This window comes from Aedes albopictus, chromosome 3 (genome assembly GCF_035046485.1).
Source record: "Aedes albopictus strain Foshan chromosome 3, AalbF5, whole genome shotgun sequence".
Lineage (NCBI taxonomy): Eukaryota > Metazoa > Arthropoda > Insecta > Diptera > Culicidae > Aedes > Aedes albopictus.
This window is the reverse complement of record NC_085138.1, coordinates 221290540-221316563: the sequence shown is the minus strand read 5'-3', so window position 1 is coordinate 221316563 and position 26024 is coordinate 221290540. Positions and strand designations below refer to the sequence as shown.

The window sequence follows — 26024 nt, the reverse complement described above, 5'->3', positions numbered from 1 at the left end:
TGCCGTCTTTAGTTAGAAAAACTACACAGACCGATAATTAATCCTATTTTTAAACTCTATTCTACTAATATTAAAATCAAATTCGTCATTTCTGGAAGGACTGCTGGAGGAATTTCCGTAGGAACTTCAGGAACAATTTCCGGAGAAGCTCCTGGTGAAATTCACGGTGGAACGGAGGAAAGAGTTCCTCCGAAAATTGTTCCAGGAGGTACTGTGGGAATTGCTTCAGGAGTTCCTCTGGGAATTGCTCCAAGAATTCCTTCGGGAGTTCCTTCGGAAATACCTCCAGGAGTTCTTCCGGAAACATCTCCAGGAGTTTCTCCCAAGAGTTCCTAGAGGAATTCCTGGAGGAATTTCCAGAGGATTTTTTTTTTTTGAGAAATTGCTGAAGGAACTTATGTAGTTATTCCTGGAGGCAGGCTTGTCCGCACTGAGCGCATGAAAATTCTGCTCTTTGGATTTACACCATCAAGCACATCATAAATTATAAATCTTTTCATCTTATCAGATAGAAGGATGTTGAAATATTGTAAATGTCATTTCGAACTGTCAAAAAATCGCACCGTAGCGCCACTCGGGCCGTTCAAAATGAAATTCACTAGAGTGTTTTCACCCGGGTGAAAATCTCTTTGCGCGCTCCGTGTGGCTCTGCGGTGCGGTTTTTTGACAGTTCGAAATGACATTTACAATATTTCAACATCCTTCTATCTGATAAGATGAAAAGATTTATAATTTATGATGTGCTTGATGGTGTAAATCCAAAGAGCAGAATTTTCATGCGCTCAGTGCGGACAAGCCTGCCTGGAGGAACTCCTGGAGAATCTCTCGGAGGAACTCCTAGAAGAATTCCTGGAGGAACTCCTGAGAATTTCTGGAGAACTACTGGAGGAGCTCCAGGGACAATTCCTTGAGAAACTTCTGCAGCAAATCCCAGGGGACCGTTGGCAGTATACTCGGGGGAACTCCTGAAGGAATTCCCGGAAGAACTCCTGGAAGAATCCCTGGGGGAATTTCTTAGAATTTCTGGGAGAATTCCTGGAGGAATTCCTAGAGGTACTCCTTGTGGAGTCATTCCGTGAGAAAATCCTGCAGCAATTCCCGGAGGAACTCCCGGAAGTATTCCCGATGGAACTCCTGGCGATATTCCTGGAGGAACTTCAGGAGCTATTACCGGAGGAATTCCTGGAGAAATCCCTGGTGGAATTCTTTGAAAAATCCTTGAAGGATTTTTTTGGAAAAATTCCTGGAGATATTATCTGGAGGAATTCCTGTAGAAATTCCTGGAGGAATTCCAGTAGAAATTCCTGAAGCAAACTCTGGAGAAATTACTGGAGGAATTTCAGGAGAAAATCCTGGAAGAATCCCTGGAGGAATTCTTGGAGAAATCCCTGGAGGAATTCCAGGAGAAATTCTGGAGAATTTTCTGGAGGAGTTTCTATATGAATTCCTGTAGAAATCCCTGGGGGAATTGCTGCAGAAATCCTTGAAGGAATTTCTGGAGTAATCCCTGGAGGAATCCTTGAAGGAATTCATGGAGGAATAGCTGACCAAATTCGTGAAGGAATTCATGGAGGAATTCCTGGAGGACTTCCTCCTGGTGGATATTCCTGGTGGAATCCCTAGAGGAATTCCTGGAGAAATCCCTAGAGGAGTTCCTGGAGAAATCCCTGGAGGAGTCCCTGAAGGAATTCCTCTAGGAATCCATGGAGGAATTCCTGAAGATATGTTTGGAGGAATCCCTGGAGAAACTCATGGAGGAATTACTGGAGGAGTCCGTGGATAAATCCCTGCAGGAATTACTGTTGGAATCCCTGGAGGCCTTCGTGGTGGATATGCCTGCAGCAATCCCTGAATGCATTCCTGGAAGAATTCCTGGAAAAATCCCTGGAGGATTTCTTGGTGGATATTCCTGGGGGAATCCCTGGAGAAATTCCTGGAGGGATCCCTGCAGGAATTAACGGAGGAATCTTTGTAGGAATCAATGGAGGAAATCTTGGGAGAACCCCTGAAGCACTGTTGGATACTCTTGTAGGAATTTCTGGAAAAATCCCTGGAGGAGTCCCTGAACGAAGTGCTCGAGGAATCTCTAAATATTGCTTGAGGAATTCTTTCTGGAACCACTGGGGAAATTTCTTAAAGAATCTCTGGACAATTCACCGAAATTTGTTCATGGAGTTTCTGCAAGAATTCTTCCAGGATTTCCCCCGGGTGTTGCTCCAGGAATTTCTTCAGTAGTTGCACCGGGAATTCCTCCGAGTATTGCTCACCAAATTCCTCCGGAGATTGTTCCAGGAGTTCCTCAGAAATTTTTCCAAAAGTTGCTCCGCGAATCGCTGCAGTAGTTCTTCCGAGATTTACTCCACGAGCTTCTCCTAGAATTCTTTCGGGAGTTGCTCCAGGAGCTCCGCAGCGAATTTCTCTAGAAGCTCCTCCGGAAATTGCTCCAAGGGTACATCAAAATATTCCTACAGAAGTTTCCCTGTAAATTGTTCCTAGAGTTTCTCCGAGCGTTGCTTCATGAAATGAAATGTTCCAAGTATTGCTCTAGGAATTCAGGAATTGCTTCAGTAGTTTTGCAAGATATTTCTACAGAGTTTCTCAGAGAATTGCTCCACGAGTTCCTCCGGGAGTTGCTCCACGAGTTCCTCCGGGAATTGCAACAGGAGTTTCTCTGGAAATTGCAACAGGAGTTTCTCTGGAAATTGCTCCATAAGTTCCTATAGTTATGGCTCCAGGAGTTACCCCGGGTATTTCTTCACAGGCTCCGGTGTTTTTCCGCTTATTCCTTTATGAGTTATTTCTAAATTCATCCAAGAGATTCTCCGGGAATTCCTTCTGGAGCTCCTCCAGAAGTTCCTCTAGAATTTCCTCCTTGAGATCTTCCCGGAATTTTTGCAGAAGTTTCTCCGGAAATTACTTATAGAGTTTCCAGATTTTTTTCAAGACAATTCCTTCAAGAGTTATTTCAAAACTTCGCACAGGAGTTTCTCTAGGAATTCCTACGAGAGTTCTTCCGGTAGTTCTACCTGGAGTTCCTTCGAGAGTTCTTTCAAGAGTTCCTTTTGGAGTAAGTGAGATGCCCCCAGGGGTAGTCTCAAAAAAAAAATCCTTCAGGTTTTCCTCCGGGATTTCCATCGGGAGTTCCTCTGGTACTTTATCCGGATGTTATACAAACAGCCTAAATTGTAAAGGCAAATCATGTTAATTTCCGATGAAACTTTCACCATTCAATCCTTAAAAAAACTATTTGAATAAGCTATTGGTTTTCCTTCATGGCCTCGTGACGAGAAAGTTATTAATTTTGACCACCTTGGTTTTTTCCCCCAATGTGCATTGGTTTGGTGCGTAAAAATTTGTATGTTTTTTTCTTTTTTTTCCTGGAAGGTAACGTGGTCTTCTCCGTCGCAAAATAGTCGGGCGAATTTCGAGGACGCCCTGGAGCTGCGAGAGGTGAAAGAAGTTCGGCTAGGCAAAAGTTCGAAAGATTTTGAGAAATGGCCCGAAGAGACCAAGAAGATCGAACTGCGCAAATGTTTCGTGGTGTTCTACGGAAGCGAGTTCAAACTGCGTTCACTTTCGGTTGTTGGTAAGTATTGCTTTATGGAATGTTTAAGATAGGCGCTCCTAACTTTACTCAATGATTTTTAAATGCTTGTTATTCAACGTTTGTGTTGACTGCTTCCATCTGAACTGGTCCTAATCGAACTGTTGTTGTTGCCACTCAATTTCAGCTCTTTCGGAAAAAGAATGCGACATGTGGATAAAGGGCCTAAAATACATGGTCGCCGACACAATCAATGCCCCCTACTGGCTCCAGGTCGAACGGTGGCTCCGAAAGGAGTTCTATGCCATGGAAAATCACCGTGAAACTGTAACACTGAAGGAGGTCAAATCATTCCTTCCCAAAGTGAACTGCAAGATAACCACCGCCAAACTGAACGAAGTATTCCACGAAGTGGACTGTCGACGACGGAACGAGCTCGGATTCGACGACTTTACCCGGCTCTACCAGAAGCTCATGACATCGCCCAACATCGTTCAGGACTATTTCGACGGTTGCATGCCGTATTCTAAAAACGGACAAACAGTGACGCTGAAAGAGTTTCAAAAGTTTCTCCTGGAAGTACAAAACGATCCGCTTGGGAACGATGAAAAAGCAACATCCAATTTCATCCGGGAATACGTCCAGGACCCCATCCGGGATGTGCAGGAACCCTATCTGAAGATTCAGGAGGTGAGTTAAAAGAGAACAGACTCCTCTGAAACGCAAAAATCGATATTGTTATCAACCTTAATACGATGTGTGGTTACTTCATGTCCACTGGTGGAAATGAGTTACATCGCACGAAGCATATGTGATAATTTTATTAGTCATTATTAGCAGCACTCAGTGGGCGAATCATGTGTTGTTGTGTTATCTTCACGGGCAGTAATTGGCAACCTGAGCCGAATAAGATATCAAAATGTTATTCCTTTAAGCCATTGATTATACTTACTAACTATAGGGTTGATGAAGATTCTATTACATTTCATGGAAAACATTTTTCAGAAAACCATTTCCCGAAATGGTACATTTCCTAGAAATGTCTTTCGAGGAAATGGTATAGGGCTGTCGTTAGCATCTAAAACTCCATTGGCTAGGATATCGTTTAATCATTTCCTCGGATACTTTCATCTGATTTTCTCCTAATATTTGTTTTCTATTTTGAGTTTGCGTTAGTTATTAGCGTCCAGTCGGGACTGCACCAGATTTTTATCATCGCTGCCATAGGAAAAAGCACATGCAGTCGCTTCGGATAGGGCATGCATATATAAACAATATTTGCGAAAAAAAAATATATCATACGCAACGAGCAAGCGTGCCCCTCATTTGCTTGCTTGGTGTGAAATAATCGACGCACGTTGGATGCGATCCACTCAAGCATGCCACTTCGTTAGACTGGCGATGCGAGCCTATCAGTTTTGTTGTTGTTTTAATTGATTCGCTTCTCGCTGATTACTATCAGCGGCGTTGGCATGGTGCACAGTGGGGGATTTTATTTGAAAAATCAATAGTCCGATAAAATTTAAATCGAACCCATTCCAACGGAAAAATAACTAGAAGTTAAAGTGTATTTCTTACGAAATGCATCAAAAGATGCTACACAGTACACACCCAAACCTTTTCACTCCGAATTAAATGAAACTATACAAAATGAAAGTGACTAAGTTATAGTAGAAGTGCCCAAAATAGGTACACCTGCCCGATCAGAAAGGCATAACAAAATTATAACCGATTAAGTTATTTATTTCAAAGATTTTTCATAACAGAATGAGTTATAAAATTCGCCGGTTAGGTGTTAAAATAACATAAATTATAACTAAAATTGCTCTAGTTATAACATAATTATAACAGGTCTTGATACAATTATAACAAGCTTATAACAAAATGAGATATAAAAAATCAATCAAATTATAACACATGTTGTTATAAAGCAGTTATAAATATATTGAGTAAAAATTAAGTAGTGTAAAAATTAACTCATTTTTGGGTAATCAATTTTTAGAGTGAAATTTTATTTTTAGTAAAAAGTTAATGGCATCAAAAAACTTCTCCACGTAGTATACATAAAACCCAGGGATTCGAACCTACGACGGCTAGATCCTAGAACAGGAGCTCGTCGTTTTTACCAGTGAGGCCATCACAGCACTTAAAGTGAGGGGCGATATATGCTGAAATGGTTCTTCATATTGGTAGCTCCTCTATAAATAGACCTGCTGATCCAACATACCGGAGAGGGAAAGTATGACGTCACCATACCCAGTTATGACGTCACCATGCACGTTACTACATCCCATTTCCCGATCAGAAAGGCATAACAAAAACATAACATAATTATATCAACGGTTGATATCTATATCAAGGTTTGTTATATTTAGATATATTTGTTGGAATCGGTACGAAAACTAGTTTGTATTATTTCAAGGTTCTAACAAAGTTAGTTACAATAAATGAATATGTGATTTGATCATCATTATATCAACATTATAACAAACTCAGTAATAATTTTTAAAATGCAATGTGTAACTAATCAATATTTTTTGGTGGTGTTTAGTGCGTAAATTAACCGCTGTATGGCGCCATTGTGTTTAGAAAATACACAATTGTTGATATCCTTTATTATGTGAACTACCAAAAAGCTCATGTCTTCATCAAATTTGTACAGAAAGCTTATGACTTCGGAAGGTGGAAAATAAGGTAAGCAACTCCACCATTACGTGATGATATTAGGTAATTTTAAATGTGTCTCATCATGATCCAGATCACCTGCACAGTTCGTATGTTCAGCAAAGTAGTCCATGATTCTTGAAATTCTCGAATGGTGTAAAATTGTATGCGCAATTTCACTACTACGAGCTATTTGATATGTTAAATCTCATTATTCTGCTGTATTAGGAAGTTCGGATCATCACTCATCAGCGAAGTTGTCGAGAAGTCCTTGGCTCTCAAGTGGAAAATGTTATGTGTAATTGAATTGAGGCGTTTACAGTATTTTGTACATGACTTACAGGTTGAATGTTTATTATGGATGGCTACGGAGTACTTTCAGGGAATATTTATAGAGATAAGAAAAGTATTTCTCTTGTAGGTCTTCTAGGGAGCTCACTAGAAGTTCTTCCAGAGATCTCTCCGAGAGTTTTCTCTACGATTCCCACGCGAATTCTTACTGACGATCGTCAAGTCAAATATTCAAATATTTCTCCAAAAGTTCTTAAAGAAATTTCCCCTAGAGTTCCTCTAGAAATTGTGGTTGGAGAATTCTTCAGCTACTTCTCCAAGGATGTCTTAAGAAAAGCTTCCGATGATTCCTACACAAAATTACTCTAAAGATTCCTACGGTAATTCCTCCAAGGAATTCCTCTAGAGATTTTTTCCAATAATTTTCAAAGGTTTCCTCTAGAAATTTCTGCAAAAAATCCATAAGAAATTCCTCCACGTATTCTTCCGGGTAATCCTCTAAGGAATCCTTCAACAATTCCTCCATGACTTTTTTCCATGACCTTCTTCAATTCAATTCTTCAAAGAACTTTGCCTCAAGGATTTGTTGGAAGATTAGTTCATATACATGTTGAGATCCCAAGTAAACTACTCCTATGAACCATCATCTCTGATCAAAGAACACGAGAACACATTTCAATTCACCAATTATATTTCACCTACCAGATTACGTCACCTTTGATCTGTCGGAGCTCTCAACTTAAACTACTAATATGAATTCAATTGTACAGTAAACAGATCATTCGTGATAGGGATTTCCCGCAAGGTTTAATTTAAGTTTAAAATCCAACATATATTTCGTCCCTTAAGAATTTCTTCAGAGAATCCAAAAGGGAGATTCTTTAAGACATTCTTAGCAAATTACTTCAGCCTATGAATCAAAAATTCCTTAAAGAATTCTCCATCAGGGAAAATCCATCAGAAATTCTGAAGGATCTCAGTAATTAATTAAGTTCTAGTTTTAAAGTTAAACTTTTCAATCCAATTCCAATTTCTTCAAAGTTTCTTAGTATATGGTCACTCAGTCTCTGTTGTGAATATCACTACAATTAACTACAGCTTTTTTCCGCATAGATAATCTGTGTATGCATATCTGCCGATCGAAATAGTTATGTACTAGCAAATGAAGTGTAGTTGTTTTGTTGAAGTTAAGAATTTGCGGTGGATATTCCTACCGAAACATTCACCACGTAAGCGCCATAATACTACTGAACAACTTTGCAGAAGGAATATCATTAATTAATAATAATGAAATAAAACATGCCAAAAAAACGCTTTAAACATTTAAATAAACGCTGGCGCAACTAGTGCTTAGTTACACACTTTTCACTATTTGAAAGTCATTAGCTATCTGTTCAATTAAGTTAATAACGCGAAGATATAACTGCTATCAACTGTATTAAGAACAGTTTCGTGTGACGTCCATTCGCGTAGGTACAGCAATGTGGGCTCCAGCTCCGAAGTAGTGAACGCTGGCTCTAGTGCACAACAAGCGCACATGACATTGAAGCTGAGGGACTAACCCGATCAGAAAGGCATAACAAAATTATAACCGATTAAGTTATTTATTTCAAAGATTTTTCATAACAGAATGAGTTATAAAATTCGCCGGTTAGGTGTTAAAATAACATAAATTATAACTAAAATTGCTCTAGTTATAACATAATTATAACAGGTCTTGATACAATTATAACAAGCTTATAACAAAATGAGATATAAAAAATCAATCAAATTATAACACATGTTGTTATAAAGCAGTTATAAATATATTGAGTAAAAATTAAGTAGTGTAAAAATTAACTCATTTTTGGGTAATCAATTTTTAGAGTGAAATTTTATTTTTAGTAAAAAGTTAATGACATCAAAAAACTTCTCCACGTAGTATACATAAAACCCAGGGATTCGAACCTACGACGGCTAGATCCTAGAACAGGAGCTCGTCGTTTTTACCAGTGAGGCCATCACAGCACTTAAAGTGAGGGGCGATATATGCTGAAATGGTTCTTCATATTGGTAGCTCCTCTATAAATAGACCTGCTGATCCAACATACCGGAGAGGGAAAGTATGACGTCACCATACCCAGTTATGACGTCACCATGCACGTTACTACATCCCATTTAGTCCCTCAGCTTCAATGTCATGTGCGCTTGTTGTGCACTAGAGCCAGCGTTCACTACTTCGGAGCTGGAGCCCACATTGCTGTACCTACGCGAATGGACGTCACACGAAACTGTTCTTAATACAGTTGATAGCAGTTATATCTTCGCGTTATTAACTTAATTGAACAGATAGCTAATGACTTTCAAATAGTGAAAAGTGTGTAACTAAGCACTAGTTGCGCCAGCGTTTATTTAAATGTTTAAAGCGTTTTTTTGGCATGTTTTATTTCATTATTATTAATTAATGATATTCCTTCTGCAAAGTTGTTCAGTAGTATTATGGCGCTTACGTGGTGAATGTTTCGGTAGGAATATCCACCGCAAATTCTTAACTTCAACAAAACAACTACACTTCATTTGCTAGTACATAACTATTTCGATCGGCAGATATGCATACACAGATTATCTATGCGGAAAAAAGCTGTAGTTAATTGTAGTGATATTCACAACAGAGACTGAGTGACCATATACTAAGAAACTTTGAAGAAATTGGAATTGGATTGAAAAGTTTAACTTTAAAACTAGAACTTAATTAATTACTGAGATCCTTCAGAATTTCTGATGGATTTTCCCTGATGGAGAATTCTTTAAGGAATTGTTGATTCATAGGCTGAAGTAATTTGCTAAGAATGTCTTAAAGAATCTCCCTTTTGGATTCTCTGAAGAAATTCTTAAGGGACGAAATGTATGTTGGATTTTAAACTTAAATTAAACCTTGCGGGAAATCCCTATCACGAATGATCTGTTTACTGTACAATTGAATTCATATTAGTAGTTTAAGTTGAGAGCTCCGACAGATCAAAGGTGACGTAATCTGGTAGGTGAAATATAATTGGTGAATTGAAATGTGTTCTCGTGTTCTTTGATCAGAGATGATGGTTCATAGGAGTAGTTTACTTGGGATCTCAACATGTATATGAACTAATCTTCCAACAAATCCTTGAGGCAAAGTTCTTTGAAGAATTGAATTGAAGAAGGTCATGGAAAAAAGTCATGGAGGAATTGTTGAAGGATTCCTTAGAGGATTACCCGGAAGAATACGTGGAGGAATTTCTTATGGATTTTTTGCAGAAATTTCTAGAGGAAACCTTTGAAAATTATTGGAAAAAATCTCTAGAGGAATTCCTTGGAGGAATTACCGTAGGAATCTTTAGAGTAATTTTGTGTAGGAATCATCGGAAGCTTTTCTTAAGACATCCTTGGAGAAGTAGCTGAAGAATTCTCCAACCACAATTTCTAGAGGAACTCTAGGGGAAATTTCTTTAAGAACTTTTGGAGAAATATTTGAATATTTGACTTGACGATCGTCAGTAAGAATTCGCGTGGGAATCGTAGAGAAAACTCTCGGAGAGATCTCTGGAAGAACTTCTAGTGAGCTCCCTAGAAGACCTACAAGAGAAATACTTTTCTTATCTCTATAAATATTCCCTGAAAGTACTCCGTAGCCATCCATAATAAACATTCAACCTGTAAGTCATGTACAAAATACTGTAAACGCCTCAATTCAATTACACATAACATTTTCCACTTGAGAGCCAAGGACTTCTCGACAACTTCGCTGATGAGTGATGATCCGAACTTCCTAATACAGCAGAATAATGAGATTTAACATATCAAATAGCTCGTAGTAGTGAAATTGCGCATACAATTTTACACCATTCGAGAATTTCAAGAATCATGGACTACTTTGCTGAACATACGAACTGTGCAGGTGATCTGGATCATGATGAGACACATTTAAAATTACCTAATATCATCACGTAATGGTGGAGTTGCTTACCTTATTTTCCACCTTCCGAAGTCATAAGCTTTCTGTACAAATTTGATGAAGACATGAGCTTTTTGGTAGTTCACATAATAAAGGATATCAACAATTGTGTATTTTCTAAACACAATGGCGCCATACAGCGGTTAATTTACGCACTAAACACCACCAAAAAATATTGATTAGTTACACATTGCATTTTAAAAATTATTACTGAGTTTGTTATAATGTTGATATAATGATGATCAAATCACATATTCATTTATTGTAACTAACTTTGTTAGAACCTTGAAATAATACAAACTAGTTTTCGTACCGATTCCAACAAATATATCTAAATATAACAAACCTTGATATAGATATCAACCGTTGATATAATTATGTTATGTTTTTGTTATGCCTTTCTGATCGGGTAAGGGTACTGACTAATTGCTGTCTGAGGGTCTAAAATCACGTTCGGACCCAATGCATGTTTCGGCTATGAAATTGATGATGGTGCATCGATTTTTTTTTTGAAACTTTGCCTATGCAACAAATGTAGATTGAGAGGTTTGTGTCCAAAATTTCAGCCATTTCCTTTGCTAAATTCAAAAGTTACAGCGCTGAAAAGCAAAACTAGGGGCTGTACAAAATTCAATGGCGCACGTTCTACTCTATCATTGCTACAACAAAAAGTACTGCACCGATTCACATAAAATTGTGTAGGTGCAATTAACCCATCTTAAGATGTTATAAGGCCAAATTTGAGAAATTTTAATGTATATATTGTAGAGTTGCAGCTGTATTTATGTGTCCCGATTATTGCGGATGCAGGCTTTATTAAATCTTTGGAACATTTTACTAAAAATTTAGGTACTTGCAGTGCCATATTTTGTAAAAAAATATTTTTTCAGAGCGGTCGAAAATTATCCAAACAGCACATGCTTTTCTTCATCTATCGTATAAAGAATGCAAATCTTCGGAATAAATGAAGTTATTTCCGGATGTTACGCGAAAAATGCAGAATATAAACAAACATCAACTGCCATTTCAAATTAATAGTGAACTGTCGGATGAATTTTGACAGGTAACTGAACCAAAACAACTTGTATTTTCATGGTCACTAATATTACAAGTGCTAATAATATTAGTGGAAAATTGAGCCTTTATGCAACACAAATTATTAGCACTTGTAATATTAGTACTTGTAACTTGTAACTTGTAGCTAATATTATTAGCCCGATTATGCTACAGGGCCCTGCTCAACTAGTACAAGATCCTATATTATAACTACACGGAGAAAAATGATTGTAGTTTGAAACAACAAACAGGTTTTGTTGGGGCATACTGCCCCATGCTTCGAGAGAAAACCCATACCTGGCAACTCTGCAGAGGAAGTAAAAACAATAACCTTTATAACTCGTAATCCTTAGAAATCCTCTACACGGAGAGACGAAACTACCCAAAAGTGAGTTCTATCCACCCAACTTCGGGGTTGCGTGCGTCAAGCCAATTTTGAGTTGATGGAATCGATGTTTTTGTTGGGTTGTTCCCGCTTGCTTCCATGTGAGGAGAGACGAACCAGCCAAGGGCTGAAAGTCTCTCTAATAAAGACAAATCAATCAATCAGCTTCCATGTGAAAAAAATACTTAATATTAAGTTTTTTCCACCCAACCGAAATTTTGACTAGGTTGTATTCACTCAAATTTGAGTACTGTGCTAGAAACTCAGTGTTGGCTTGACGCACGGAACTGTAAAAGTTGGGGTGTTTCTCTCTTCACTCTCTGATAACAACAGAAAGAGCGCATGAAAAGGGGGATGAAAAAGAACTCAAAATTGAGTTTAAAAGTACCTAATTTTGAGTTTTTCAGTTTCTCCGTGTACATGAGATGAGCAGAAGTTACATACACGGAGAGACGAAACTACCCAAAAGTGAGTTCTTTCCACCCAACTTCGGGGTTGCGTGCGTCAAGCCAATTTTGAGTTGATGGAATCGATGTTTTTGTTGGGTTGTTCCCGCTTGCTTCCATGTGAAAAAAAATACCTAATTTTAAGTTTTTTCCACCCAACCGCAATTTTGACTAGGTTGTATTCACTCAAATTTGAGTACTGTGCTAGAAACTCAGTGTTGGCTTGACGCACGGAACTGCAAAAGTTGGGGTGTTTCTCTCTTCACTCTCTGACAACAATAGAAAGAGCGCATGAAAAGGGAGATGAAAAAGAACTCAAAATTGAGTTTAAAAGTACCTAATTTTGAGTTTTTCAGTTTCTCCGTGTATGTCGATTCGGCAACGCTGTTTGTTTTGTTTACAACAGCCTCCAACACTTGCCACCAGGCTTTTCACCCGGGTGAAAACACTCCAGTGAATTTCACTTTGAACTGCCCGTGCAGCGCTGCGGTGCAGTTTTTTGACAGTTTTAAATGACATTTAGAATATTTCAACATCCTTCTATCTGATAAGATGAAAAGATTTCTAATTTGTGATGTGCTTCATGGTGTAAATCCAAAGAGCAAAATTTTCATGCGCTCAGTGCGGACAAGCCTGCTTGCCACAAAGCTAGATGTTCAAACTTTTTGCGTGACTTTGTTGTGGTGCAAGATGTTTTTTTTTACGTTTGCTAATTATATTCGAACTTTTTTTCCCAAATTTTGAAAAAGATAACAGCGCAATCGAAGAAATCTGAAATGCATTGCAAAGAATAGCGCGTATCAAATCGGCAGAAGTGAATCAAGCAGCAGCAATGAAAGTTCTTCCGAGAATAGCAACGACAAAAGTTTCTTCATGAGCATAAGCTTTTGAAAGCAGAATTAATTAAATATTATCTTCTTACTAAATTTACATATGCCATCAAATTCTCGATAATAAAAATAAATATTTGTAATATGTATATTGTCGATTGAAATACCGTTTAAACAACGCCTTCCTACAAACGATAAACATGTTAGTCCAGTCGAAGTAAAGTTTATAAACTAACTTGTTGAAACGTAATTATACATTTACCGGATTGCTAGGAACATAGAATATTCTAGTTATGTATAACTATGGTGGCATTTATATGATGTTTGTTTATTAATTATATGTTCAAAACTTAGTGTTGAAATGTCTGCGCAGAATTAGGACCACTATTTAATACCGGTTCCTTATTCTGCGCACCTAAGAAGAACAAGAAGATTAAGAAAAGAAGAAGAAAACTCAATTGTTTTTTGTCGATTCTGATTCCTCGAAGACAGCTTGGAAAAGCAGACATTCTCGTCATTATTGATGTCGCAAAATGCTTGAGCTCATGAGGCAATTTTTAGCAGTTTCGCAAACGGTCACAGATTTCAGGCAATTTCCAGTACTTGCAACACTATTTTATTTTTTTACAAAATAATGTTCGTTAGTTTGTTTTTTTTTCTTCACAAACTATTTCAATACTGTTGAAACAATATTCAAAAAATATATTTGAAGCTAATATTGAAGCTAATGTTTTTGTGGTATATTCGAATAAGTGCGCCGAATTAGGGACTGCGCAGACGGTAACCGAATAAATTAAGTCGCGGATCGTTATTTCTCTCGAGTTGCGTTTTATTTCGAAGTTTTATCCGGTTTTCCCCCGTGAACTTCTGTGGTGTTCGCCGATTTTTAGTTCGAGGTCCAACACGTTTGTTGAATTTCAATTCAAATAATTAGTAGTTTTTAAATGAACTTATGTTGCATTAAACCAAAAATAACGATTTGAAACAAACTAGCTGGTTTGTTATTTGTACTATCAAAAGTAATTGCATAACAACCGGTAAAGTGGTTGTTCTATACCAAAGATTAATTATTTCAAACGGAATCATTCGCTTACATTTACTAAAGCTTGGGTTGTTCAGATTCCGGTATAAAATCAGAATATTAGCTATATATGAATATAAATTAGCAAATCAGAATCAGAAGTATAGAGTCCAGAGTTGACTATAATGTTGATATGAATAAAAAAGAATATGTAGTGTTTAGTTGTTTCGAACATAAGCTTCTTCTACTTGCTTGTGGCTCCGTGAACACGTTGAAAACTGCTCCGGATGATTTTTGGAAATGCAAGTTAAATCAAAAAGGAATCTGGATGACTGTGCTTGAAGAACAAGAGAAGGGCTCCAAGATCTAGCAGATAGTTCCGACAACCCGACGATTCCGATAAAATGCTGCAAATTTCTCTCAGACTTTTTCACGGGGATCCTACAAAATTACTTCGCCGAATTTTTTCCAGAGATTTCCCACTATTTCTCCCAGAGTTCCTCGTGGGACTTTTCCCAGAGGTGCTTCTGCGTTTTGCCCAAAGACATTTGCATTGGATTTTCATTGGAGATCTTCAGGGATTTCTCCCAGAGTAGCTACAAAAGTTATTCCTGAGAATGCTACTAGAGCTCTTCCAAGGATTTCTTAAGGATTTTTTTTTTCGAATTTTCTTCAGAAGTTCCTCCCAGGGTTTCTACCAAAGTCTCTTCAAGCATTTAACCCTTTCCTTCCCACGACTTTGAACGACTATATCTATGCTAAAAAGCGTTTCCAAAAAAAGTGCTTGAACAAATGTTATTGTAAATTGGCTAAATTTTTCGAAATCAATGAAAACAATTTTGGTTGTAAATCAATAGATTTTTGAATGTTTATCAATAGTTCCACTATTGAAACAAGTAGTTAGTAGTTGGATCAACCTTATAAGGTTACAACCATGTTTTTAAAATTATTGCATCATATTTATCTAATTCCATTTATCCCGAGTTCGCCGAAAATTGATGGTGCTCTACTAGAGCAACCATGGGAAGTATAGAGGGTTAACTAAAGTTTTTTTTATGTCTATAGGAGCTTCGACTGGGATCTTTCCTAAAGATTCTTACGGGATTTCTCTTGAAGTTTCACTAAAGAATTCTCTTGGAATTTCTCCAGTGTTTTTTCACAAAAGATTCCCTCGGTTATCGGTACCAGAATAGCTCTCAGTTTTTCTGAATTTACTCTGGACTTTCCTGGGATTTTCACAAAATCTATTGCAAATATTTCTCATGGATTGCTTCCCGTGATTTCCTCCAGAGCTTTTTCTAGGCTTTCCTCATTAGTGTTTACCGGATTTCTTGCAGTGATCAAAGTGATGTTATTGCTTACAGATTTTTTACAAAGCTCTTCTAGCGGAATCCCTACTAGTTTTTCTTCGGAATGTCTCCTGAGAAAACTTGGGAAACGAAGCAATTAAAAGAAATCTATGAGAAAAACAGAGGCGTCTCGGAAAAAAAAATGTTAGTGTAGTCCCGGAGGTAATAATTCAGGAATGAAACAGTGGGCGTATCCCCGCGAGGAAAACCAAGAGAAATGTCGGAAAACACTCTGGAAGAAATCCCTGGAAGAACTTCTACAAAAATCTCTCAAAAATCCCGTGAGAAACTGTTGGAAAGCTATCCCAAACTGCCTCTTATAAAAATTCCTGAAGTAACCAACGGCATCTAGTAAGAAATTCTGAAAGCATGGGAATACCTCTGTAAAACATCCGATTGGTTCCCCAGCAGAGACCCTGTGAAGAACTCCTGCGGAAATTCTGGAACACCTAAAAATTTACCCAAAAACTGGGAAAACCTGGAAATATTAATTAACCGATTTTTGTTTTTATTTTACAAAACATACCTAAGTTCTTGAAAGATTTTAGCGATTAAGTAACGTTTTGGAGATAATAAATCTTGCGCAATTTCGATTAACAATTTCAACCAAATCAGCTCAAATTTTAGGCACGAGGTGGTGGTGTGAAGCAAAAACGAACCAAGGTGTTGAACGGATCGACGCCTGGTTCCAGAGGCTGGTTTCCAAATTCCTGTAGAGTTGCTCTTCCTCTGTGAACACTCTTTTACCAAAGTTGGCCGTGTCGTATTGTGATATTAGTATTAAGCTTTCTTTCCTGTCCCATCTTTCTATAAGTTATTTCGAAGGTTTTTCGATTGTATTTATTTCCTTCTCTGTCAATTCTTGTTAGTCTCTTATAAACACAAATTTTATATAGTTATAAGAGCAGTTGTCAATTGTAATCGCTCACGTAGTACCCTATTAAGAAGTATAGAACTATAAATTAAATTAGGCATTGAAACATAAAAATATCAATGACGTATATACTTCTATCCAACGAATTTCGTTCCAGTTCATAGACTTTCTGTTTTCGAGGCAAAATGAGGTCTGGGACAGTGATTGCGATTCGGTTTACCAGGACATGAATCGCCCCCTTGCTCATTACTGGATTTCATCCTCGCACAATACATATCTCACGGGCGATCAGTTCTCCAGCGAGTCTTCCGTCGAAGCGTACGCCCGAGCTCTGCGCATGGGATGTCGCTGCATAGAGCTGGACTGCTGGGACGGACCCGACAACATGCCACTGATCTTCCATGGACACACATTTACAACGAAAATTAAGTTTAAGGACGTAATCAAAACAATCAAAGAGCATGCTTTCGTTACCTCGGAATACCCGGTAATACTGTCCATTGAGCAGAACTGCTCCCTTGGGCAGCAAAGAAAAATGGCCTACGCAATGCAGGAAGTGTTTGGCGATATGCTGTTGACGCAGCAGGTGGAAAAAAATGAGCTACAGCTACCTACGCCGCAGCAGTTGCGGAGAAAGATTATCCTGAAGCATAAAAAACTCCCGGAAAACGGGGGCAAGCTAGAGGACGGCGTTGTGCCGAACGATGGCGCACTGGTGCGGACCGATGAGACTGAGTTGGACATCAGGAACACCATGAAAAATGGCATATTGTTTCTCGAGGATCCCGTGGATAAGGTTTGGAACCCGCACTTCTTTGTTCTGACACAGAACAAACTGTTTTACACGGATAGTCAAAAGTAAGTATGCTGCAGCAATTCCAGCTCAACGCAAAATGTATTTTGATTTAAATGTTGACATTCAAAGAGGAAGGTGATTCAAGTCATGGTTTCTTTAATAACCACTGGAACCTATTATACATGATACAATAGTAATATTAATAGATATCAATGGTTGTAACTGATGTGTCCGCCACGTCAGGTCAGCTAAATTTATAAAAAATAAACATGAGCAAAATAAAAAAAAAGCTTTTTGTGTTGAGCAGGAATTTCTTTTCGAGAAATAAATATATTTGTTGGTTATCGGTTTTCATGTATTTGTCTTTTATACCAATCATTGTACATAATTTCATGCAGAACGGAACGGGAAGATGTGCGTGATGACGAATTTGAGAGCAACTTCTCGCGACCAAAGGAGAGCGTAACGAATGATGAGTTGCACTTTGGAGAGAATTGGTTCCACGGAAAACTGTCCGGTGGACGAGAGGAAGCCGAAAGTCTTTTGCGCCAGTACGCTCATCTTGGTGATGGAACATTTCTCGTACGCGAGAGCGTCACATTTGTCGGAGACTATTGCTTATCGTTTTGGCGTCAAGGAAAGCCTAATCATTGCAGGTGTGCTTCTGACATTATGCTTGTTTAGTATAGCTGTTCGGAAAATTTGCCAACCAATCGTTGTGTTTGCTTTATTTCAGGATTAAGCTCAAGCAGGACAAAGGAGTGACAAAGTACTATTTGATGGAAAATAATTTGTTCGATAGTTTGTACAGCCTAATTATCTACTATCGTCAGAATCCCCTAAGAAGCTCAGTAAGACCTGAAGCCAAACAACCAGTTAACTTTTAACGATTAAAGAGATCTTTTTTCGCCATAGGAATTTTACATTACACTGAAAGAACCAGTTCCCCAGCCAAATAAGCACGAAAGTAAGGAATGGTACCACCACAATACAACACGTGAGCAGTCTGAAATCATTTTGCACCAGATTCAGACGGACGGTGCGTTCCTAGTCAGGCCCAGTGATAAAGGACCCAATGCATTCGTTATTTCATTCAGGTAAGCAGATTCATTTATAGATGTGCCATCACTTATTCATAAATGCTGAGCACCCCATCGGGTACATAAGACCAACGTAAAAGACCGCTATCCTGAACGGCTATTCTTTTTTATCTTGACCTGGGCCCAGGCCAGGATTTCCTATTCGGTTTTGTCGCCACGAGCCGCTGCTGGGTTTGCCTCTGCTGTAATGTCCTGCATCCAGCGCATGCTTGCAGATTTCTTCTCCGCCCTACTAATCTGTTACTTCGTAAGCTAGCAATAGTAGGCCTAGTTTTTTTTATCGGTAATCCTATGCCGATACTGATTCCGCCATTTTTCCCTATCAAAATATAGGAAATTACTCAACCTTCTCCACTGCTTGCTCAGCTACTGTAAAGTTAGAGGGGCTGTCCGTTTTGACGATTTGAAAAAACATAATGCACGCCTGTTATTGCGCCATTCTTGCAAAGCTCGCCAAAACACTCCACATTCAGTCGGTCAAAAAAGTCACTGTGTATCAGATATAACCGAATATTTGATGCAACCGATGCAGCAATTTGCGCAGACAGATGGAATCAGCTAGCATCCCCAGATTCGCCTTTTCTCCACCTAGACGTCATTAATATCTTAGAGGAAGCAAATATCACCGGTTTCAGCGGGTTTCTCTCCTTTGTCCACCCACGCTCGTATATTCTGTCTGCAACAGCGTGTGACTTATTTTTGTAGAAGCAAATGTCGTTGACGGCACTCGTATTTAACTGTTCTGATTCATGCTCGCTCCTTTGCTTCTCTACGCTCTTCATTCTTTGCTTCTCTACGGCCTTTGCTTCTGTACGCTCTTCATTATTCCACCGGGTTGCATCAGTGATCCAGGTTGTACTCATTTGTTTCACTTGAGACATTCTTGATGGCCGTCCACTGCACTTTGAAGTCTCGACGGCTGAACAAATGGCTGAACGCATAATTTTCTGAAACACCCAAAGATTTGTACGGTTGTCCGACATTTCGCGGTGTGTACTATTTCGCGGTATAACATTTCGCGGTTTACCGTTTTGCGGTTTTCCTTTCGGCGGTGTCATTTTGTATTTCAACAACTTGATTATTTTTGAAGCTTTCTTAGAGAAAACTCATACTCTATTTACCAGCACTTCTCATATTTGCTCTTTCAAACAAATGGATACACAAACAAGGCCGCAGAAGGATTAATTTATTTTATCAAATATTTACGGTTGTCCCGTCATTTCCGGGAAAACGATTTCCCATAATACCGAATTTCAGGGAAATTTACTTCCCAGAATACATCATATCTCGAAAGATACCTTACAGTTTTCAATCTATCATTCATGTGTGGTAATAGCATAATGATAGTTAATGATATCTATATATGTATGTAATACATATTTGGCTGGATTTTTTTAATGTAAGGATTTTTTTTACAAATAGTATATTCTCCCTTCTTATTAAATAGGCTATTCCTTAGAGTTATCTTTTCGAAACAATTGGTGGCACAACCAATCTGATAATGTTTTCATCAGGTATTTTCCCTTCTTTCAAACATAGGCTATTCTTTCTAGTTATACTGGTCAAATAGTGGTTGGCATTAGGCTGTTAATATTTTCATGGTATATTTTCCCTTCTTTAACGCATAGGTCGTTCTTTAGTAATAGTATTTTATTGAAAACGGTAGCCTTTCGAATTACATTTAACAAAAGCTAATTGAGATCAAGCTGTTAACTTTTTCATCGAACAATTTACCTTCTTTCAAACGGCACTTTTCCCCAAATGACCCACCCTTCTTTATTTTATAGGCGGTTCTTTCAAGTACTATCGCTACTCAGACCTGCTGAAACACTGCTGAATGAAGAATGGTTTTCGGGGAATTGACTTTTGGGGAAACATTCGGGGAACCGACATTCGGAGAACGGTAGCACAATCCTTTCAAACACACCACGGTGTAGTTTGAAACAACTAACACGTTTGTTGAATGGCAAACTATAGTACTAGCAAACTATTTATAAATAACTAGTTGTTATTTAATTGTGTTGCAAATGTTTGTTTGAATATGTTTGTTATTCACCTCCATAGAGGTGCCTATTTCATACATGCTATATTGCAATGATTCCATATTATTGGCGGCTAGTGTCTGCACAGCACGAGAGTATGATGCGAACTGATGAAATTGTAAGAAGCTATTTATTAATGACTTGTGTCGTTATAATTGTTATTTCAGAGCCCATAAGAAAATAAAACATTGTCGAATCAAAGTAGAAGGACGATTGTACGGAGTGGGTGGCATGGATTTCGAAAGTCTGATAGACCTGGTCAATTTCTACATGAAACATCCGCTCTATAGGAAGGTGAAGTTAACGCATCCCATTCCCAAAGATATGCTGAAACGCATCAACACCATGAATGTAAGTGATTCTTTTGTTTTCTGTAGTTCACTTCAACATAAGGAACATTCTTTTTAGGGTCCCGAGGACAACGGAGCGTACAGCTATATGGATCCTTCATGCATTAACGAAAAGGTAATAAGTGCGTAATGTTTTACGTAACTTGTGTGACAACATTTCAAATTCCAGGTCACAGTTAAAGCACTTTACGACTACAAAGCTCACCGGGATGATGAACTGTCGTTTTGCAAACACGCAATCATCACCAACGTAAAGAAAAGCAATGAACTGTGGTGGACGGGAGATTACGGTGGCAAAAAGCAGCATTATTTTCCGGCCAACTACGTACAAGAGATCAGCACTTCAGACGGCAATAGCGATGACAGTGGAAGCGATTCGCTAATGCTGGGAAGTCTGCAGAAAGGTATGAGAGATGAGACCGTTGATTAGAGTCGGCATTCGAATCGGGAAAAATAAGTTGAAATAACCCGAGATTCTATTTTCCTAATTTTCCATTTAACGATTAACGTAATTTTGTTTCAGGATCTCTGGATGTTCATGGAGCGGTCGTAGATTTGACGTACGGGCCGCTGCCGGAATTGGAACGGGTTCTGCGCATACAGAACCCATCGATGCAGAACGTGTTTGAAGTTGGTGTGCAAACCCAGGCGCAAGCCATTGAATGGATGTGTGCAATCAAGGAAGCTGCTCAGAATGCAAGCGCCCTGGAAGACGAGCGTAGAAAAATGGAAAGAAATTCTCGTGTAGCCAAGGAGATGTCCGATATGATAATCTACTGTCGAAGTGTCCCGTTCAAAAACAGTAACTGGGTGTTCTACGAAATGTCCAGTTTCCCCGAGACCAAAGCAGAAAAGTATTTCCTGCAGCAAGAGACAAGGTTGTTCGTTCGGTATCACCGCAACCAAATCAGTCGAGTTTATCCAAAAGGTCAGCGGCTGGATTCGTCTAATTACAACCCGGTTCCACTGTGGAACACAGGATCTCAGATGATTGCACTGAACTATCAGACACCCGATAAACCGATGCAGTTGAACCAGGCTAAGTTCCGGGACAATGGTGCATGTGGATACATTTTGAAGCCGGACTTCATGTTCCGAGATGAATTTGATCCTAATGATCCAAACACGCTGATCGGCGTGGAAGAGAAAGTGATCAATATTCGAATCATCGGCGCAAGGCACCTCTGCAAAGGAGGCCGAAACATTACCAGTCCCTTGGTAGAAATTGACTTGGTCGGGGCGTCCTTCGACAGTGCTGTGAAGCATCGAACCCGAGCAGTAGGTTAGTATTCATTTAATTATTTAGCTCAACATCAAATTATATTAAAACTAAATTAACGATTTGCCGTCATTCCACTTGGTTTGTCACTGCATGTTGGTCACGCCCAATGCTCGCCACAGCACGTATCACTTGATCCGGTTATTGTGCTCTCTGCTCTCTACGTCTTCTGATTTTTACCTATACCGCATTTCTACCAGTAACTACATTGTAACAACTCTGTCAAGGTTTATCCTATCTCGTTGAAATCCACCTATCAGCATGTAACTTGTACTAAGACGCCTTGCATCCAGTCGGCCAGAAATGTCGCGGTTTCCCATATGTTGTAGATATGATAATTGATGCAGCACTTATGCGGATACTACAGGGTCAGCTTTGAGCATCTCAGCTGGTGTGCGATCGACCGAGTCTCCGTTCGTTTCATGCTACGGATGGCTGTTTCTATCTCCTGCATTGATGGAGCTTCGGTGCTGATACGGATAATGCGTCGAACCCTTGGCGGATCATGCTGAGGTGTTGATAACGTGGCTGACATTCGGGAAAGGTTTCCAAAGTGCTCGAACCAGCGTTTCAACTGGTCAGCCGGGTCCTTTACGGGCATCATAGCATTCACCTTAGTCCCACTAAGACAACGTGAAACATCGTAGAGGAGACGGATGTCGCCGGTGTTTGCGGCTTTCTCTCCTTCGTCGGCTAGAGAGTCCGCCCACGCTCTTTTGTCCCGTCTACACGAGCGTTTCTTTTTCTACTCGAGAGCCGAAAAGCGCTGACGAGCTACGGCTTTGGCTCCTCGTGTTTTCGCTCGCTTTATCGCGGTTTTTGCGCTTTTCTATCTTCTGTGATCCACTGCTTTCTCTGAGTTCATAGCTCACCTAAATTATTCTCGCCGGTGGCGATGAGGCGGTCTTGATGGCGCTTCATTGATCTTCTACGCTTCCACCTTCCGGAATATCTGCAGCGATTCTCTAACTGAACTCCTCATAACGTCTTAGAGTCTTAGAGTCGGCGTGTGTTGAACCGGCGCCCGATTTACTGCTCCTGTCGATGGATCCTAGCAATGCGCAGCCAGATCTCGCCGATTAGGAGATGATAGTCGAAGTCGGACACAATGTCGGCGTTACGTTGGTATGGTGTCGACGTCCCCCGCCTCCCGAGGACGTCCGGGAAGCCGGCAATGCTCCAACTCCATGCATTGGTGTCCTTCTAAAAGAGGGCGCATGATGGTATAATGGTGCCAGGTAGGGATTGTGGTCCTGACGTCGATAATGTCGGAGAAGTGTCGCCCAACAACCACAACGTGATATATTTGCATTTTCGTGGTAATCCCCATTTTTAACGATGGAAGACTATGTTGGAAGAATGTTCTTGGTAGCGGCAAAATCAATGGTTTGGTTCGTTTGGTTTCGCTGAACGCTGAACTTTTCAATCATCCGTCGACCTGCGCATAGATAGCGTATTTGTCATCATAAGCGCTTTCAGTTGCTTTAATCTTGTACCGACTTTTCGAACCCTCTAAGCAAGCAGAATACCCTCTTTGAATGAGTGTAATCAGTTTCGTACCTTTTAATTCCGCCCTATGTTGCTTATCCTTTGACAGATACGCGTATTTCGACTACCACTTGTAATCTTCCTCAGTGTCAGTTATCCATGCTTTAATGTTACTAAAGTTTAAGAACCGGCCCATGATCAACCTGCACTTTCTTTCGTCGATCATCCACCAACCAATCATGCACCTCTGCATATCCCGCATGTATGCGTGTGCTTCCGATGAGGTTTGCAGTAACCACGTATCGAACACTCGAGCAGGCTACTGTTCATCGCTGTCCTCATTTCCATTGGTATAGGTTAGCATTTTTTTAGTTGTATATTGCGATTTTCGCAGTGATGAATAGCTAGGCACAATTACTTGTCGAAAGTGGTTTCGCAACGCTGTGCATCAGTTTACATAATTCCAACACAGCTCTGTCCTCAACGCACATTGCCAATATACCACACTCAAGACTACACTATCATTTATCTTGCAGCTGACAATGGTTTCAATCCGATATGGAATGAAATATGCGAATTCCGTGTCATCAATCCTTATTTTGCGCTGCTACGGTTCGAAGTGCAAGACGAAGACATGTTCGGTGAGCCCAACTTCATTGGACAAGCCATCTTTCCGGTAAGTTGGGTACCGTGGGCATATTCTATGACAAAAAAAAACTCTCAATGAATATATACATAACTGATGTCGTCAACAGGTTAATGCATTACGCACAGGCTACCGAAGTGTTCCTTTGAGGAACAAATACAGCGAAGAATTGGAATTGGCAACCCTGCTGGTTCACATCAGTATCCGTACGCAAGAACAGGTAAGTGATGCATGAAGCATCTGTTTACTGTGGATTCGGCCATAATATTGTTTGCTGACGGCAATTTTTGCTCTCTCCAGAATGGCAACGAAAGGTTGAGTTTGTTAAGCTAAGGATCGTAGTCAATTTTACGATAAATTACACTGTCGATTATTAAGCATACTGCAGGTGACAAAGTAGTTCACTGGTAATTATGAAGACTACATACGGCAAGTATTATTTATTGATGATGCATTTTAAACGCAACAAAACCTAAACTAATCCATGTTTAAAAGTGCCTAATTAGTGTAACTGAAACGTTTTTGAGCCTAACATTGATACAAATTATACGTTTTTGATATAGATGTATGTATGAAATTTTGTACTATGAGGTTTTACGCTACACCTTGAAGTGTGTTAATGTTTATTGTTTTATGAATGTTGATACGGAATATTGGATTTCTATATATATGTGTAATGTCTGAACGATGTATTTATTAAAGTTTAGTGTTTTTGAATAATAGATTTATTCGAATGTAAGACAATGAGTATTTAATTTTCTTGTGATATATCACCCCTTCTGTACTTGTGATCGACTACAACCACTACGGAACGGAGGTATCCTAAAACTGTCGCAGGGGTCGAATATCGAGTAGGTTCTTTAACGTTTCGAAATGAGTGAGTACAATCCGATCCGGACTCTGATGGAGAGAGGACTCCAATCGCCTCGTGGTGGATCTACCGCTGGTGAGTCAGACCAGAAACTGCCCGGTAGCCTGATGTACGTCATGTTCTACGTCATCATTATCCTCATAGGAATGGTAACCACGGCAACCAAATAAACAACTGGTGGGGTATAAATATGTGGCTTTTCACCCAGGTCAGTTAGTTTTAAACCAATCGTCATGTTCATTGTAATTTCTCCGTAATAAATCTAGTTTGTTCGTAACACGGGTTTTTCTCTGCTACCTACAACAAATACCGTCAGTGTACCAGTAGCCGCTCGTGTTCCAATAGCCGCTCACCGTCTTGAAAATGATGTTTATTGGCATAAATATGTATGATTGTCTTCATCCGCGTATAATTTGGCATGCATATTTTGAATATCCGTGGAAAAAAGATTGTATTTTTGCAGGGAACTTTGTTTTCTACACTCGTGAGCGGCTATTGGAACACGAGCGGCTACTGGTACACTGAGGGTACATATCGTGCTTGTACTATAACTATACTATAAAAACAGTATGCTGTTTTTTTTGCTGAATAAGCTGTTATTCAGCTGTTATTGTTACTTGGGTAAATTGAGTACTCAACTTGCATGCAACTTTTGGTAGCTGACTTATATGGCAAATATTGAACCTAACATAAAATGCTTAAAATTAGCAAATTTGATTTTATCAAATGAAATATTTTGCATCTCTTATTTAGATGTTAACAAATTTTGATTTCGTAATTCTCCAGCTCGGTTAATTTAAATTCAGGAAAACTACAAGATCAAATTTTGGTTTACTTTTTGTGTTTTGTTTTATTTTTGTATTTTCACTACTAATACTCCATTTGTTTCAGTGCTATTGCTTGATTTCAACTGTAACTTAATAACTATTTGTTTCAGCGTTGTTCAGATAAATAAAGTTGTAATTGTAATGTAGGTCAATTATATATCATAATAATATTTATTATTTCATGTAAAATCAGGTAAT

At 39.1% G+C, this 26024-nt stretch overlaps 1 protein-coding gene across 2 annotated transcripts in view; it reads left to right on the top strand.

Annotated features, from left to right (window-relative positions):
* The window catches only part of LOC109411979 (1-phosphatidylinositol 4,5-bisphosphate phosphodiesterase gamma-1), a 54114-nt gene extending 29242 nt beyond the window's left edge, over window positions 1–24872 (top strand). Inside the window, exons 2-14 of one of the 2 annotated variants that reach the window (XM_062859048.1) lie at window positions 3385–3586; window positions 3732–4234; window positions 16585–17285; window positions 17622–17879; window positions 17960–18074; window positions 18139–18320; window positions 20533–20716; window positions 20774–20830; window positions 20885–21119; window positions 21239–21997; window positions 24019–24158; window positions 24238–24348; window positions 24429–24872. In XM_062859048.1, the coding sequence (XP_062715032.1) occupies window positions 3385–3586; window positions 3732–4234; window positions 16585–17285; window positions 17622–17879; window positions 17960–18074; window positions 18139–18320; window positions 20533–20716; window positions 20774–20830; window positions 20885–21119; window positions 21239–21997; window positions 24019–24158; window positions 24238–24348; window positions 24429–24461 (3480 nt within the window). In that variant the 3' untranslated portion in view covers window positions 24462–24872. The remainder of the gene's footprint in view (window positions 1–3384; window positions 3587–3731; window positions 4235–16584; window positions 17286–17621; window positions 17880–17959; window positions 18075–18138; window positions 18321–20532; window positions 20717–20773; window positions 20831–20884; window positions 21120–21238; window positions 21998–24018; window positions 24159–24237; window positions 24349–24428) is intronic. The other variant, XM_062859049.1, reaches the window with a different exon arrangement.
* The last annotated feature ends 1152 nt before the right edge of the window (window positions 24873–26024 follow it).